Below are 14216 nucleotides of genomic sequence, written 5' to 3'. Positions count from 1 at the left end.
AAATTCTGGGAATTCTCCTTTCTCCCAAGGTGCACCACAACATTCCTGGTCGGCATGGAAACCTCTGGCAGGCGGCCATCCCAGGAAAATTCCAGCAGTTGTAATCTGAGCCTGGAGAGGATTTAAAGGGAAACGCCACAAAATTCCCGATATTCCCAACTTTATCTCCTGGAATGATGGAGCTTCCGGATTTTCTCCACCAAGAATTTCCAGCCACAATCTGCAGGGAGAATTTCAAATCTGAAATGCGAAGGGAGAGATTTCCCCCTTTTCCAGGGATTTCCCTGCAGCCAAAGGGATTTGAGAAGAATTTGCCTGGATTTTCCTGGATTATTTTCCTGGATTATTTTCCTGGATTTTCCCAAATTTATCAGGATTTCCCTGGTTTTCCCAGATTTTCACGGATTTTCCTGCATTTTCTGGGATTTTCCCAATACCCAGCCCCAGTTCCCTCCTGGCTGGGATGAACTGGGATCCTCCCAGATTTTCCCGGATTTCCCTGGATTATTTTCCTGGATTTTCCCAGATTTCCCTGGATTTTCCTGGGTTATTTTCCCAGATTTTCCCAGCACCCAGCCCCAGTTCCCTCCTGACTGGGAAGAATTGGGATCCTCCCAGATTTTCCTGGAATTTCCCAGATTTCCCCAGTTCCCTCCCAGCTGGGATGAACTGGGATCCTGGAAATCTCCGAACATCCATAAAAACAGGGAACACTCAGATCTTGGATTTGCTGCTCCAGGGGAAAAAACAAGGAAAGCAGAGAAATCTTGGAAGTGATTCCTGGAAATTTGGGAAGAAAGGGATGGAGATGATCCCACAATCCACAGGAAAAGAGCCCTGAAGTCCCCAATTTCCACTGGGAGTTCTGAAAAAAGGGAAGCAGCGGATTCCCAAATTCCCTCTTCCCACAAAAGAGATTCCTGTGGAAAATCTGATTGGAAATTCCCAAGAAATTCAGGATAAACCTGGATTTCACCCGGGATGAACCTGGATTTATCCCGGCTTGGAGCATTCCCAAGGAGATCAAACCACTGCAGTTTTCCTTCCAAATTCCTAACATTCCAATAAAAAAACTGGGATGAGGAAGATTTCCCCATCATTCCAATAAAATAAAATAAAATTTTAAAAATAAAAAGCAAAAATTTAAAAAATAATACAATAAAGTTAAAGTAAAAAAATTAAATTAAACAATAAAAGAAGCCAAAATAAAATAGAAATATATAAAAATTTTTAAACACTAAAATAAGTAATAAAAATAAAAATTAAAATAAATCTGAAATTTTTGAAAAATAAAAATAAAATTTAATTAAAATAATGAAATAAATTATTTTAGTTTTGCCTCCTTGTTGACATAAAAAAGAAAATCAAATTAATTAAAATAGAATAAACAGCAAAATAAAATTTCAGAATTAAATTAAAAGTAAAAAAAAAACGAAAGAAAATCAACAAAAAATGAAATAAAAGAAAATAAAAATTGAATAATTTTTTTCAAATTAAATGAAAAAAATAAAATCGAAGGAAAATTAAAAGTAAAAAACAAAATCAAAAAGTTTAAAATAAATTAAAATCAAAATAGAGAAAAAAAGAAGTAAAAATCAATAAAACAAAATAAAAAATTAATAATTAAATAATAAAAAATAAAAGTATAAAAAATTAAAAGAAAAATTTTAAAAATAAATAAATAAAAAATTTAACAAATAAGACAAATAAAATTAAATTTTAAAAAATTAAAATAAAAGTCCTGGGAATAAAAAGAGCTGGAATTCCAAACTCATGGATGGGAATAACCTGGAATTCCCACCCAGAATTCTCAGAGTTTATACCCCGAGCATCTGGAATGCATTCCCAGAAAACCCTCGGAACCAGATCCCAGATTCCCACAGAATTTTCCAAAAGGGAAGAATTCCATAATTTGCTTTGTTGTGGATTTGAGAATCCAAGTTTCCCATGGATTGGCCGGGCCCAGCATTCCCAGATCCTTTGGAATCCAGGATTTATCCCGGATTTTATCCCTCTGGCTTCCATAGGAAATTTTTTATCCCAAAACAAAAATCCCTGGAATTTCTTGAGATCTTCTGGAGTTTTCTCCGATTTTTTTTGGAAACCACAAATTTGGGAAATCAGGGACAAGGAAAATAAAGAAGGAGGGAGAGGAAGATGGACAAGGAAAATCTTGGATCCAGGAACCTCATTCCAAAAAAAAAAAAATCTGCTGGAAAAGCAGCTCGGGGAATGAGTCTTTAAGATCTTGGAATTCCAGAGGAAATCTGGGAAGCGGGAATTCCATGGCTCGCTGCTGCCACCGCGTGGCTCTTCCCACATCCCGAATTCCCAACGATTTTCTCCCGGGAAATCTGCTCCCAGCCCTTTGGAATTCCTCCAAATCTACATTGGGATCATTCCAAATTCCTGGAATGTTCCCAGGCTGATCCATGGAGCTGATGGAATATTCCTTCCCCTTGGGAATGTTTTTATCCTGGAATTCTGTTGGATTTCCAAAAAATGCTGGGATCGTCCTGGATCCCGGGTTTTCCTGGCTGAAATCCCAGGATTCTCCCAGGCCAGAATCCCCAAATCCCAGAAATTCAGGAATCAGGGAAGGAGGGGAGGTTTTGTGGGATTTTGGGATGGAATTCCCAGAAAAGCTGTGGATGTCTGGAATATCCAGTGGGATATTGCAATGGGATGAGCTTTAAAGCCAAAGAATTTGGGAATTCCACAATTCCATGAGAATCCAGGTGGAGGAACACATCCCTAAAATCCACGTGGGATCAAAATCCCGGAATTCCAAACATCCCCTTCCAGCTTGGCTTGAAACCTCTTTTTTTTAAAGGAAAAAAATAAAAAATCCCTTCCTAAGACAAGAGCTCGGGAAAACAGCTGGGAAAAAACCTGGAAAACCTGGAAAGGCAAAGCCAGGCTTGGAAAAGCAGGAATTATTCCTCTGTGGAAAAGCAGGAACTTCTTCCCTCTGGAAAAGCAGGAATTGATCCCTGGAAAAGCAGGAATTATTTCCACTCTGGAAAAGCAAGGATAATTTCTTGGAAAAGCAGGAATTCCTCCTTGGAAAAGCAGGAATCAATCCTTGGAAAAGCAGGAATCCATCCTTGGAAAAACAGGAATTCTTTCCCCTCTGGAAAAAACAGGAATTCGTCCTTGGAAAAACAAGAATCCATCCTTGGAAAAGCAGGAATCCATCCTTGGAAAAGCAGGAATTCTTTCCCCTCTGGAAAAGCAGGAATTTGTCCTTGGAAAAGCAGGAATTTTTTCCCCCTGGAAAAGCAGAAATTCCTTCTTGAAAAAGCAGGAATCCATCCTTGGAAAAGCAGAAAACCATCCTTGGAAAAGCAGGAATCCATCCTTGGAAAAGCAGGAATTATTTCCCTCTGGAAAAGCAGGAATTCGTCCTTGGAAAAGCAGGAATTTCTTCTCCCTGGAAAAACAGGAATTCTTTCTTGGAAAAGCAGGAATCCATCCTTGGAAAAGCAGAAATACATCCTTGGAAAAGCAGGAAGCGCTCCCGGTGCTCCCGATCCCCCCTCCCGGGGTTCCGTCATCGACACCGCCTCATTAATTTAATTAATTAATGAACGGCTCCGAGCCGCCGCTCCCGCTTGGAAAGCGCCGCTGGAAAAGCCAGGCCGGGACTTTTCCCGAGATCCCCAAAAAAATCCCAAACTCGGCAGGAGGTGGAAAAAAAAAAAAAATAAAATAAAATCCCGGGAAGAGAAGAGGGAAGATGGCGTGGGATCCACCCTGGAATTCTCTGGGATTTTCCTGCCTCGTCCTGGCCCGTTCCAGACTTTCCCTGGCGCAGCTGATCGAGGTAAGGAAAAATCCCGCTGGAAAAAAAAATGGGAATGAGCCGGGAATGAGCGTTTTCCCTGGAGAACAACCAGCCGGGAATTTAAGGTGGATCCAAGGAGTTCCGGGATTTTTTGGGGGATTTTTGGTGCTTGCTAAAGGATTGGGATTGGGAATTTTGGGTTGGCATCACGGCTTTTTCCCAGTTTTCCAACAATTTGAGGAGCAGGAGGGGAAAAAAAGTGGGAATGATATTGATGATGCTGTTCCTGCTGGATATTCCCAAGGGAAATATTTGGGATGTGTTTTCCTTCTCCCACCTTCCCTCATTCCCTGTAATCCTGGAAAAACCTGGAATTCCCAAAGAATTCCCAGGGAATTGCTCCCCCTCCCCAAGAGCTTTTCCCTGAGGATGACTCTGCATTCCCACTCATTTGGAAAAACTGGGAATTATCCAGGAGGGAAAAGCAGCTCCTGACCCCTGCCAGCAATTCCAGAAAAATTCCTGCCTGGAAAAGAAAATCCCAGCTCCCAAAAACTTTCACTTTTTCCCCTCTGGATCCTTTTCCCTACTGGAGCCGCTGCTCCACCTTGCAATTTTTGGAGCAGGATTTTGCTGCGATTTCTGGGATTCGAAAATTCCAGGAATTTCCCAGGATTTCCAGCCTCCCCTCCCTCCCTTCCCATTTTTCCAGGATATCAGGCCTCTCATCTCTGCCTTTTTTTTTGTTGTTTTTTTCCCAGGATTTTCCTTTCCATATATTTTTCCAGGATTTCGGGCTTCTTGTCCTTCCCTTCCCATTTTTCCCAGGATTTCCAGCCTCTCATCCCTGCCCTTATCCTGATTTTTCCAGGATTTCTCTTTCCATATTTTTCCCAGGATTTCCAGCTTCTCATTCCTCCCTTCCCATTTTTCCCCAGGGTCTTTGGCCTCTCATTCCTGCTCTTTTCCATCTTTTTTCCCCCAGGTTTTTCAGGCTCTCATTCCTTTCCCTTTTCCTGATTTTTTCCCTGATTTTTTCCCAGGATTTCCAGCCTCTCTTTCCCCATTCCCAACCGAATCCCTGATTTTCCCCCATCCCACCCTACCTGAGCATCCCATAAATCCCCAGCAATGAATCCAGGAATCCTTTCCAAGCCCAGGCTGCTGCTCCAGGAAGAATTCCAGGTTTTCTGAGCTGTCCAATCATTCCCAAGGGGAGAAATGAGGCAGAACTTTCCCTGACAGCGCAGAATTCCCAAATTATCCTTCCCTGAATCCCAGGGACGATCCAGCCAGCCGGAACATTTTCCATTCGTTTTATTCCAGACAATTCCCAGAAAACAGAAAACATCCAAGCCCCAAAAATTGGGATAAGCCAGGGAGAATTTCAGGATCTGCTCTGTTTATCCCAGTTGTGTTTTTCTTTTTTGTTTTTCTTGGAAAAACAAAAGCTCTGTGAGGAGTTTTTTCCTGGAAATAATTGGATAATGGAGTTATCCTGAATAATTCGATTCCAGCTTAGCCAGGCTGGAGCAAACAGACAAGGAAGAAAAAGGAGGAGAGGAAAATAATTCTGGCAGCTGGAAAAATTCCCAGAAAAACCCCAAAGATAAGGGAAAATAAAGGGGAAAAAATCAAGGGAATATTTGGGAAAGAGGCAAAAATCCTTTTAAATCTTGGATTTGATTGAGGAAAAGCTCAGCTCCCTCCCAGGCCTTTGGAAAAATTCCCACTTATCCCAAAATTTGGGAAGAGAATCAAAAAATCCTGGGATGGGTTCAAAATCCCTAAATCCCAGGATGAGCCCCTAAATCCCTGCTTGATCCCAAAAATCCTCTTCCCTGCTCCTGATCCCAGAGAAGACAAAACAATTCCAGGATATCGAGGGCAGGGATTGACCTGGGAATCAGATCCTGAATCTGAGCCAATCCCGGGAGGATAAATTGGGAATAATCCTTTATTAAGGATTGAGGATAAAATTCCTTGAGGAATCACCTCATTCCAGAGGGATTGCTCGGGAATTCCACTTCCCAAAAAATCCAACTTTGGGCACTGGTTTTATTCCAGCTGTTTTCCAGCTGCTGTTCCAAGGTCTTCCCGAAAAAATCCTGTGGAATATTTCGTAGGATTTCCAGCCTTTAGATTTAGGCTGAGTTTATTTTTCCATCCAAAAATTCCACAACTTTTTATCCCAGAATTCCACTCTGCTTCCTCCTGGATCAGCAGCTTTCCCACATCCCTGTATCCATGATCCCGAGAATGTGCTTCCTTTAAAATTCATTGGGAAAGTGAAGAGAGGAATTTTTCCAGGAATTTTCTCATTCAGGCCCTCATTGACTGCAATTCCAATCCTTAAAATCCATTAGAAAAGTGGAGGAAGGAATTCTCTGGTCCTTAAAATCCTTTGGGAAAGTGGAGAAGGGAATTCTCCAATCCTTAAAATCCATTGGAAAAGTGGAGAAAGGAGCGAGCCAAGAAAAGGTTGGAAAAAGATTCTCCTGGATCTCCTGCTCCCCTTCCTGAAAAATCCCTCCAACATTCCCAAATGATCGAGGACTCACCAACCAGTCCACCATTTCCCGTGCTCTCATCACTTCCTGGAGTATTTTTGGGAATTTTGCCATCCTAACCCATCTTTTCCTGATGGTTTTTCCTCTTTTTCTCCCCAGGCCACGACGGCGCCTCCCAAGAAGAAGCCGGATCCGGTGACATCGGAGACCGTGGTGATCTGGGGGCTGCGCCTCTGGCAGGTGGTCGGGATCTTCGCCCTCTTCGTCCTCTCCATCAGTGAGTCCCGGAATTCCGTCCTGCCCCATTCCCAGAGGGATTCGTTCCCATAAAACTCCCCAGAAAGGTGCCAAAAAAAGTCCTGGGAGTGCGCAAGGAGGGATTCTCCAGTGGGAATCACCATGGATTCATCTCGGGATCATCCCAGAGGAGACATCCAAGGGATGGGAATTGGGTCCAGCTCCACATTCCTGCCTGAGTCTGGGTTGGAGCCATGGGCCTGGGAATCATGGAATGCGTTGGGGTGGGAATCACGGATTGGGTTGGGTTGGGAATCGTGGAATGTGTTGGGTTTGGATTCATGGACTGCATTGGGCTGGGAATTGTGGAATGCCTTGGGTTGGGAATTGTGAAATTCTTGGGTTGGGGATTCCAAACATTCCAGTGGTAGAACCCCAAAAATTCCCAAATTTCCCTCAGGACACCCCTTGGAATACATTGTATTGGGAATGGGCATTCAAGGCAATTTCATTCCACATTTTTCATGGGAAAGGAGATCTTACAAAAGGAATTTTTGGCGTTCTACGAGCGGAATATTTGAAATTCCAAGATTTTCCACTTGATTTTAGCAGGGATCTTAAATCCCCAGGATTTTTTTTTGGCCCCAGTCACTGGGACGGATCCAGATGGAAATTCCAGTTGGAATGATGTATCCTGATCCGTCCCAATGACCTGGGCCAAAAAAAGAAAAAAAAAAAGGATTTAAAATCCCCGCTAAAACCAAGTGGAAAGTCGTGGAATTCCAAATATTCTGGTGTTAGAACCCCAAACATTCCTTCTGGAGGATTTCCCTTCTCATTCTCTGGAATGCCCATTCACAATCCAACCCATTCCATGGGGTGTCCCGAGGCAAATTTGAGAATTTTGGGGGGTTTGTAACTGGAATGTTTGGAATTCCAAGGTTTTCTCTTTGGATTTAGCAGGGATTTTAAATCCCTGGGGTTTTTTTGGCCCCAGTCACTGGGATGGATTTGGATATGGCCATTCCCAACTGGAATTTCATCAATTCATTCCATAGTTGGAAAAAATAAAACTGAACATAAAAGTATAAAATTTGACATAAAAAGAAATAAATCCAATCAGATCCATAAATCCCATCCAAGTGTGGCTTCCAACCTCGGCTCCCAGCACATTCCACAAGGTGGCACCATCCAATAAAAAAAAAAAGGCAGAAAATCCAAATCCCAGATTTTCTTCTTCATCCTTATATCCTGGGAAAACAACTGAAATTCCGACAGAAAGGGATTTTTGGGAATGCAAAACCAGAAAAAAATTTGGTTTATCCCTGTAATCCAGGGGGTTTTTCCATCTTTCCTGAAGCATCTGGACCCAAATTCCTTGGGATCCCACTGGAAACAATTCCCTGGCAGATCCATCTGTCGCTTTTTCTTTAATTTCTGCTCTGGAATTGGATCCTCGCCCTGTCCAACCTGGCCTTGGACACTTCCAGGGATGCAGCAGCCACAGCTGCTCTGGGAATTCCCAGGGATTCCTTGTTTCCCTCTCTCATTCCCAGGAACTCACTCAGAATTCCATGTTTGCCATTCCCATTCCCAGTTAAATCCTTGTTTCTCTCACTCCATTTCCAATAACTCACTCAGAATTCCACGTTTCCCATTCCCAGTAATGCCCCAGAATTCCACATTTCCCATTCCAAATAACTCACTCAGAATTCCACATTTCTCATTCCCACTTACCCCCCAGATTTCCACATTTCCCATTCCCGGTAATCCCCCAGAATTCCACATTTCCCATTCCAAATAACTCACTCAGAATTCCACATTTCTCATTCCCACTTACCCCCCAGAATTCCACATTTCCCATTCCCAGTAATCCCCCAGAAGTCCGCATTTCACATTCCCAATAACTCACCCAGAATTCCATATTTCCCATTCCCAGTAATTCCCCAGAATTCTATGTTTCCTATTCCTGGTAGTCCCCCAGAATTCCACGTTTCCTATTCCCAGTAATCCCCCAGAATTCCACATTTCCTATTCCAAATAACTCACTCAGAATTCCACATTCCCTATTCCCAGTAACCCCCCAGAATTCCACATTTCCTATTCCCAGTAACCCCCCAGAATTCCGTGTTTCCCATTCCCAGTAACCCCCCCAGAATTCCATGTTTCCCATTCCCAGTTATCCCCCAGAATTCCATGTTTCCCATTCTCTGTAATCCCCCAGAATTCCATGTTTCCCATTCCCAGTTATCACCCTGTGCTGCATCTTCAAGTGCCGCATCCCGCGCACCCGCAAGGAGATCGAGGCTCGCTACGCCCAGCGCAAGGCGGCCAAAAACTACGCGGACAAACTGGACACAGTGCCGCCCCTGGAGGAGCTCACTGACATTCCCGGAGGTAATTCCCACTTTTTTTGTGCATTGTGGCAGCCCAAAGTCCCTCCATGAGCTCACCGACATTCCCAGAGGTAATTCTCTCATTTTTTTGGGATTGTGTCAGTGCAAAATCCCTCCATGAGTTCACCGACATTCCCAGAGGTAATTCCCATTTTTGGGGGGGATTCTGGCAGTGCAAAGTCCCTCAGTAAACTCAATTACATTCCCAGAGGTAATTCCCATTTTTTGGGGATTCTAGGAGTGCAAAATCCCTCAGTGAGCTCACCAACATTCTGGGAGTCATTCCCACTTTTTTGGGGGGGATTGTGGCATCCCAAAGTCCCTCCATGAGCTCATTGACATTCCCAGCGGTAATTCCCATTTTTGGGGGATTGTGGCAGCACAAAGTCCCTCAAGTGAGTTCACTGACATTCCCGGAGGTGAGTCCCACTTTTTTTTGGGATTCTGGGAGCTCAAAGTTCCTCCCATTGCGCCACCACCAAGATCAACCCTCCTAGTGAGGACTCAAGGTATTGGGATAAGATCCTTCGGATAAGAGGGAATTTTTCCATTGGTTCAGGTCAGAATCATTCCTTCATTCCCAAATTGAAGTTGGAAAAGCTCCTCAAATTCATCAAATCCTATTTTTCATCAAATCCCACAAAAGAATTCTGGGAAATTCCACATCATCCAGCTGTTTTGAACCCTTCCCAGTATGGCGATTCCAACACTTCCCAATCCTAAACCACTCTTCCAGTTTGGAATTCTTTTCCCAAATATTCAATCCAAACCTTTCCTGGGAAAACTGAAGGCCAGATCCCATTTTCCCATCAATTTCCCTCCTGTCAGGGTGCTCAAAAGAGAATTCCATGTTGAAAATTCCCAGCTGGAATTAATTTCAGGGCCTACCCTTGGGTTGGGGAATGCCAGGAGCAAAAACGGCGTGGTTGGAATTCCACATTCCCGGTTTTTTCCTACTGGAATGTTTCTTCTCCGCTGCTCTCACTCTCCTTTCCTGATTCCATAGGCTCTCCCGAAAATCTCCTCACTCTCTCTGGCCATGGCCAGTCCAGACCTCTCCACTCCCTGCCTGTGCTGAAGGAAGAGGATGAGATGGTTCTCCAAGGAATTTAGGGAATTTTGGTTCCTGGCTTCCTGTGGCTTCTCTTTTCCAAGGGGATCCACCGACCCTTGGAATTTCTGCTTCTCCATTCCTGGATTTTTCCTGTTTCCTCAACACTTTTGATGGCTTTCTAATTTTGCCTCTCTCCTGTGTCTCTCTGGGAGCTGTAATTCCATAAAAATTGCGGTTCCATAATCCATGGGGAAAGAGGCAGATCCCACCATTGTAGGAATTTAGGAATTCCTTGGAGCAATTCAGTCCTACACCAGCAAAATACAGAATTACAAGCTGAACAATGGGAATTTGCACAAATCCCAGGATTTCAGGGGTGTCCAACCTGAAACTGGGAATTCCCAACCATGCCTCTGGAGCTGAACCCAATTCCATGAATAAATCCTTGTCCTTCCACTGAATCCTTGTCCTTCCAGTTAATCCTTATCGGATGAGATGGTTCTCCAAAGAATTTAGGGAATTTTGATTCCCAGCTGCCTGTGGCTTCTCTTTTCCAAGGGGATCCATCAACCCTTGGAATTTCTGCTTCTCCATTCCTGGATTTTTCCTGTTTCCTCAACAATTTTTGTTGGCTTTTCTTTCCCCTCTTTTTCCTGTATCTCTCTGGGAGCTGTAATTCCATAAAAATGGTGATTCCACAATTCCATAAAAATGGCCTTTCTGTAATTCAGGATGTGCTGCTTCAATCTGTGGGGAAGGAGGCAAATCCCAACATTGTAGGAATTTAGGAATTCCTTGGAGCAATTCAGTCCTACACCAGCAAAATGCAGAATTATGGGAATTTGCACAAATCCAAGGATTTCAGGGGTGTCCAACCTGAAACTGGGAATTCCCAGCCCTCCCTCTGCAGCTGAACTCAATTCCATGAATAAATCCTTGTCCTTCCACTGAATCCTTGTCCTTCTATCCTTAACATCCAACTACTTGAAATTCCAAGGTCATCCAAAGGTCCGGAGGATCCAATTCCATCTCTTGGAGCAATCCCACACAGAAAATGCCAACATTTTGGCAGAAGTGCAAAGGATTCTTTGATTTACTTCCCAAAAAACCAAATTCTGATTCCTAGGGATCAGTAATCAAGGGAATTTAAAGGATTGTGGCTGTGGATAGCAGAATTCCAAATCCATTCCTAAGAATATCCCAAAAAGACAGAATGGGAATTTGATTTCATCCCAGAATAAATTTGGATCTCCTGGAAAAAGCCTTTACATCCACAGATATCCAAAGGCAGGATATTTGATCCATTGGAATCATTCCATTGGGAATTCTTAAAGTGGGAATTCAGGAATAAATTTCCACAATTTATCCTTAAGAAATCCATTGATTTGGAGGCATTTATTTGAATATTCCAAGAGGAATATTCAACCTTTTTCCAGTTAAATGGTGATAACCTGTGGAAAATTTCAGGAATTCTGGTGCTGATGTTTGGTGGTAGCTCAGGAAAAGCTGTTCCCAGAAGCTCTCACTCCTCTTGGATTTGGCAAATCCCAAAATCTTCCCGAACTTCCCAGAAGGAATCAATACTGGGATGGGAATCATCTCTTCCCAAGCACGTTCTCCATATTTATGGATAGGGAAAATAAAGATTCCCTGTTTCCGTGGGAGGGAAGGTGCCCGAGTGGAAAAGGTAAATTGGGCCTGAAGAATTCCTGGGAGTCTCCAGCCTTGGGAATTCCGAAGGAATTGCTCGGATGGGGGCACCTGGAGCTGGCAAAAACTCAGTGAGACCAAATTTCCAGGTTTTCCCTCTGGGAATGCAACCAGATCCCAAAAATTGTTTAGGAATTCCAGTGGGAATTGTGGAAACCTCTGGGATCCATTCCCATGCTGGAATTTTTGTTGGGACACTTGGAAAACTTTGTGTGGCCAAATTCCCAGGTTTTCCCTCTGGAGATCCATCCTGATCCCAAAAAAATCTTACCTGTGCGATTTAGTGGTGATTCCAGTGGGAATTGTGGAAAATTTTGGGATCCATCTCCATTCTGGAATTTCTGTCTGGACAACTGGAGTTGATAAAAGCTCTGTGTGACCAAATTCCTTAATTTTTCTCTCTGGAGATGCCTCCTGGTCCCAAAAAATCTTCCCTGTGTGATTTAGGAATTCCAGTGCAAAGTGTGGAAACCTCTGGGATCCATTTCCATGCTGGAATTTTTGTCTGGACACCTGGAAAATTTTGTGTGATCAAATTCCCAGGTGTCCCCTCTGGAAATGCATCCAGATCCCAGAAATAATTTAGGAATTCCAGTGGGAATTGTGGAAACCTTTGGGATCCATCTCCTTGCTGGAATTTTTGTTTGGACGCCTGGAGCTGACAAAAGTTCCATGTGACCAAATTCCCGGGATTTCCCTCTGGAAATGCATCCTGATCCCAAAAAATCTTTCCCACAATGAAGCTGCTCCAACTCATTTTTTGGGAATTCTGATTCTACCCCATTTTTGAGTTGTTCTAATCCCATTTTTATGGAGAAATAAATGGCCATTCCCAAAGAAAAATGATGGAACTTTATTTTTGTGGCTGCACCAAAGGAATATTTTAGGGAAATGTGAAAAATCCAGGGATCTCCCACTATCCCAGGGTGCTTCAAGCTTTCCTTGGACACTTCCAGGGGCAACCACAGCTTCTCTGGGAATTCCATCCCAGCCAGGAATTCCTTCCCAATATCCCATCAAAAGCTCCTCTCTTTTGGTTCTAAGCCATTCCCACTTTTCCTTTGTCCAAATCCCTCTTCCTTTCCGCAAAAGGCAAAATGATGGAAAATTTCCCTGATTTTCCATGGATTTTGTAAAATTTTATCCTCTACTTGTCTGGAGCACAGGGGAAATTTTCCATGAGAAACACCTGGAATGTGATCCGTGTTTGTGTCCAGAGATGAGAGCTCAGGGCAGCAATCCCGAATTTTGGGAGCACTTGTGGGGGATGGAACCACTTCCCACAATAAAAAAATGGGAAAATGAGGAGGGGGGAAGATACTGGGAAAATGAGAAAAAGTTTGGTGCTGTGAAATTCCTTCTTAATAATGGGGAAAGGAATTTAAGGATCATCCCATTCCATAGGCAGGGGGAAATTCCACCATCCCAGGCTGCTCCAATCTGGCTCCACTTCCAAGGATGGGGAATCCACAATTTCTTCAGGAATCTGTGCTGGAGTTTTCCCACCTTTAAAATAAAGATTATCCCAAATTCCTCTCAAAATAAAAAACCCTCAGTGGGAGCAATCAGCTGGATGGGAAATTCCCCAGTAGGAATATTTTCCCTTTTTCCCAGATTTCCAGCAGGGAGCTGGAATTTGGACAATTCCTGGGTTGTTTAATCCATGTCAATTCCTTTCCTGTTTTTTTTTTCTTTCTTTGGAAACAGCTCAGGTACCGGAAGAGAAAAAAGAGGAAGAAGTTCCCACTGTATCTGGAAAAGTGGACAAGGCTCAGGGAAAGAAGGATGGATCCAAAAACAAGGACGGGGAGAAGGAGCAGAAGGAAGAATCCAAGAAGGAAGGGAAGGACGGAGGCAAAAAAAAAGATGGAGAAAAGGGGGGAAAAGGAGAAAAAGGAGAAAAAGGAGAAAAAGGAGAGAAAGGAGAGAAAGGAGGGAAAGAGGAAAAAGGAGGAAAAGGAGAAAAGGGGGAAAAGGAAAAGGGGGAAAAGGGAAAGGACACAAATGACAAGAAACAAGGGAAAAAGGGGGAAAAAGAAGGCGAAGCTGGAAAATCCGGAGGCGACAAAACCAATGGAAAAGCCGGTGGGAATTCCAAAACTCCGGCAAAGAAGAAGTGACTTCCCAGAAAGAAAATGCTGGAATTTTTTGGGGAATGCTCCAGGAAATTGCTGGGGGAGGAGCACTTGGAGCAGGATGTGCTTTTCCAGTTATTCCCGTGGGATACTGCTGGATGCATGGATTTATTCCCATTTGGAGATCGAGCCGCCAGGATTCAGCTCTCCAAAGGAAAACTGGGAATTTGGTTGGAATTTGGTTGGATAATGAGGAAAAATACCCAGTGGGAATGGGATAGAACCAAACTGGAAGCTGGAATGGGAATGAGGACTTTGGATAAATGTGGGAATGCTCAGGATCCGAACTAAAGGAAAATGGGATTCATCCCAAATTTCTTCTTCCGGAGGACCTGGAGATGTTGGATAAAGATTTCCTGGCACTTCCTCGTGGGAAATTTTAGGGAA

General features: G+C 43.4%; 2 protein-coding genes across 3 annotated transcripts in view; one reads left to right on the top strand and one right to left on the bottom strand.

Moving 5' to 3' along the window:
• The window catches only part of ALS2CL (ALS2 C-terminal like), a 39263-nt gene extending 36338 nt beyond the window's left edge, over window positions 1-2925 (bottom strand). Inside the window, exon 1 of one of the 2 annotated variants that reach the window (XM_033063742.1) lies at window positions 2902-2925. The gene's annotated coding sequence lies outside the window, so the exon portion shown is untranslated. Of the gene's footprint in view, window positions 1-2892 lie in introns of both variants that reach the window. The other variant, XM_033063732.1, reaches the window with a different exon arrangement.
• A 600-nt stretch (window positions 2926-3525) lies between these two features.
• Window positions 3526-10799, top strand: TMIE (transmembrane inner ear). Its single transcript, XM_033070091.1, has 4 exons — window positions 3526-3826; window positions 6457-6574; window positions 8782-8931; window positions 9937-10799. Exons 1-4 carry the CDS (start codon window positions 3740-3742, stop codon window positions 10041-10043), a joined length of 462 nt encoding a protein of 153 aa, XP_032925982.1. The 5' UTR covers window positions 3526-3739; the 3' UTR covers window positions 10044-10799.
• The last annotated feature ends 3417 nt before the right edge of the window (window positions 10800-14216 follow it).

This window comes from Catharus ustulatus, chromosome 1 (assembly GCF_009819885.2).
Source record: "Catharus ustulatus isolate bCatUst1 chromosome 1, bCatUst1.pri.v2, whole genome shotgun sequence".
NCBI classification, from domain to species: domain Eukaryota; kingdom Metazoa; phylum Chordata; class Aves; order Passeriformes; family Turdidae; genus Catharus; species Catharus ustulatus.
Note: the sequence above shows the minus strand (reverse complement) of the source record. Positions and strands in the feature narration are given on the sequence as shown.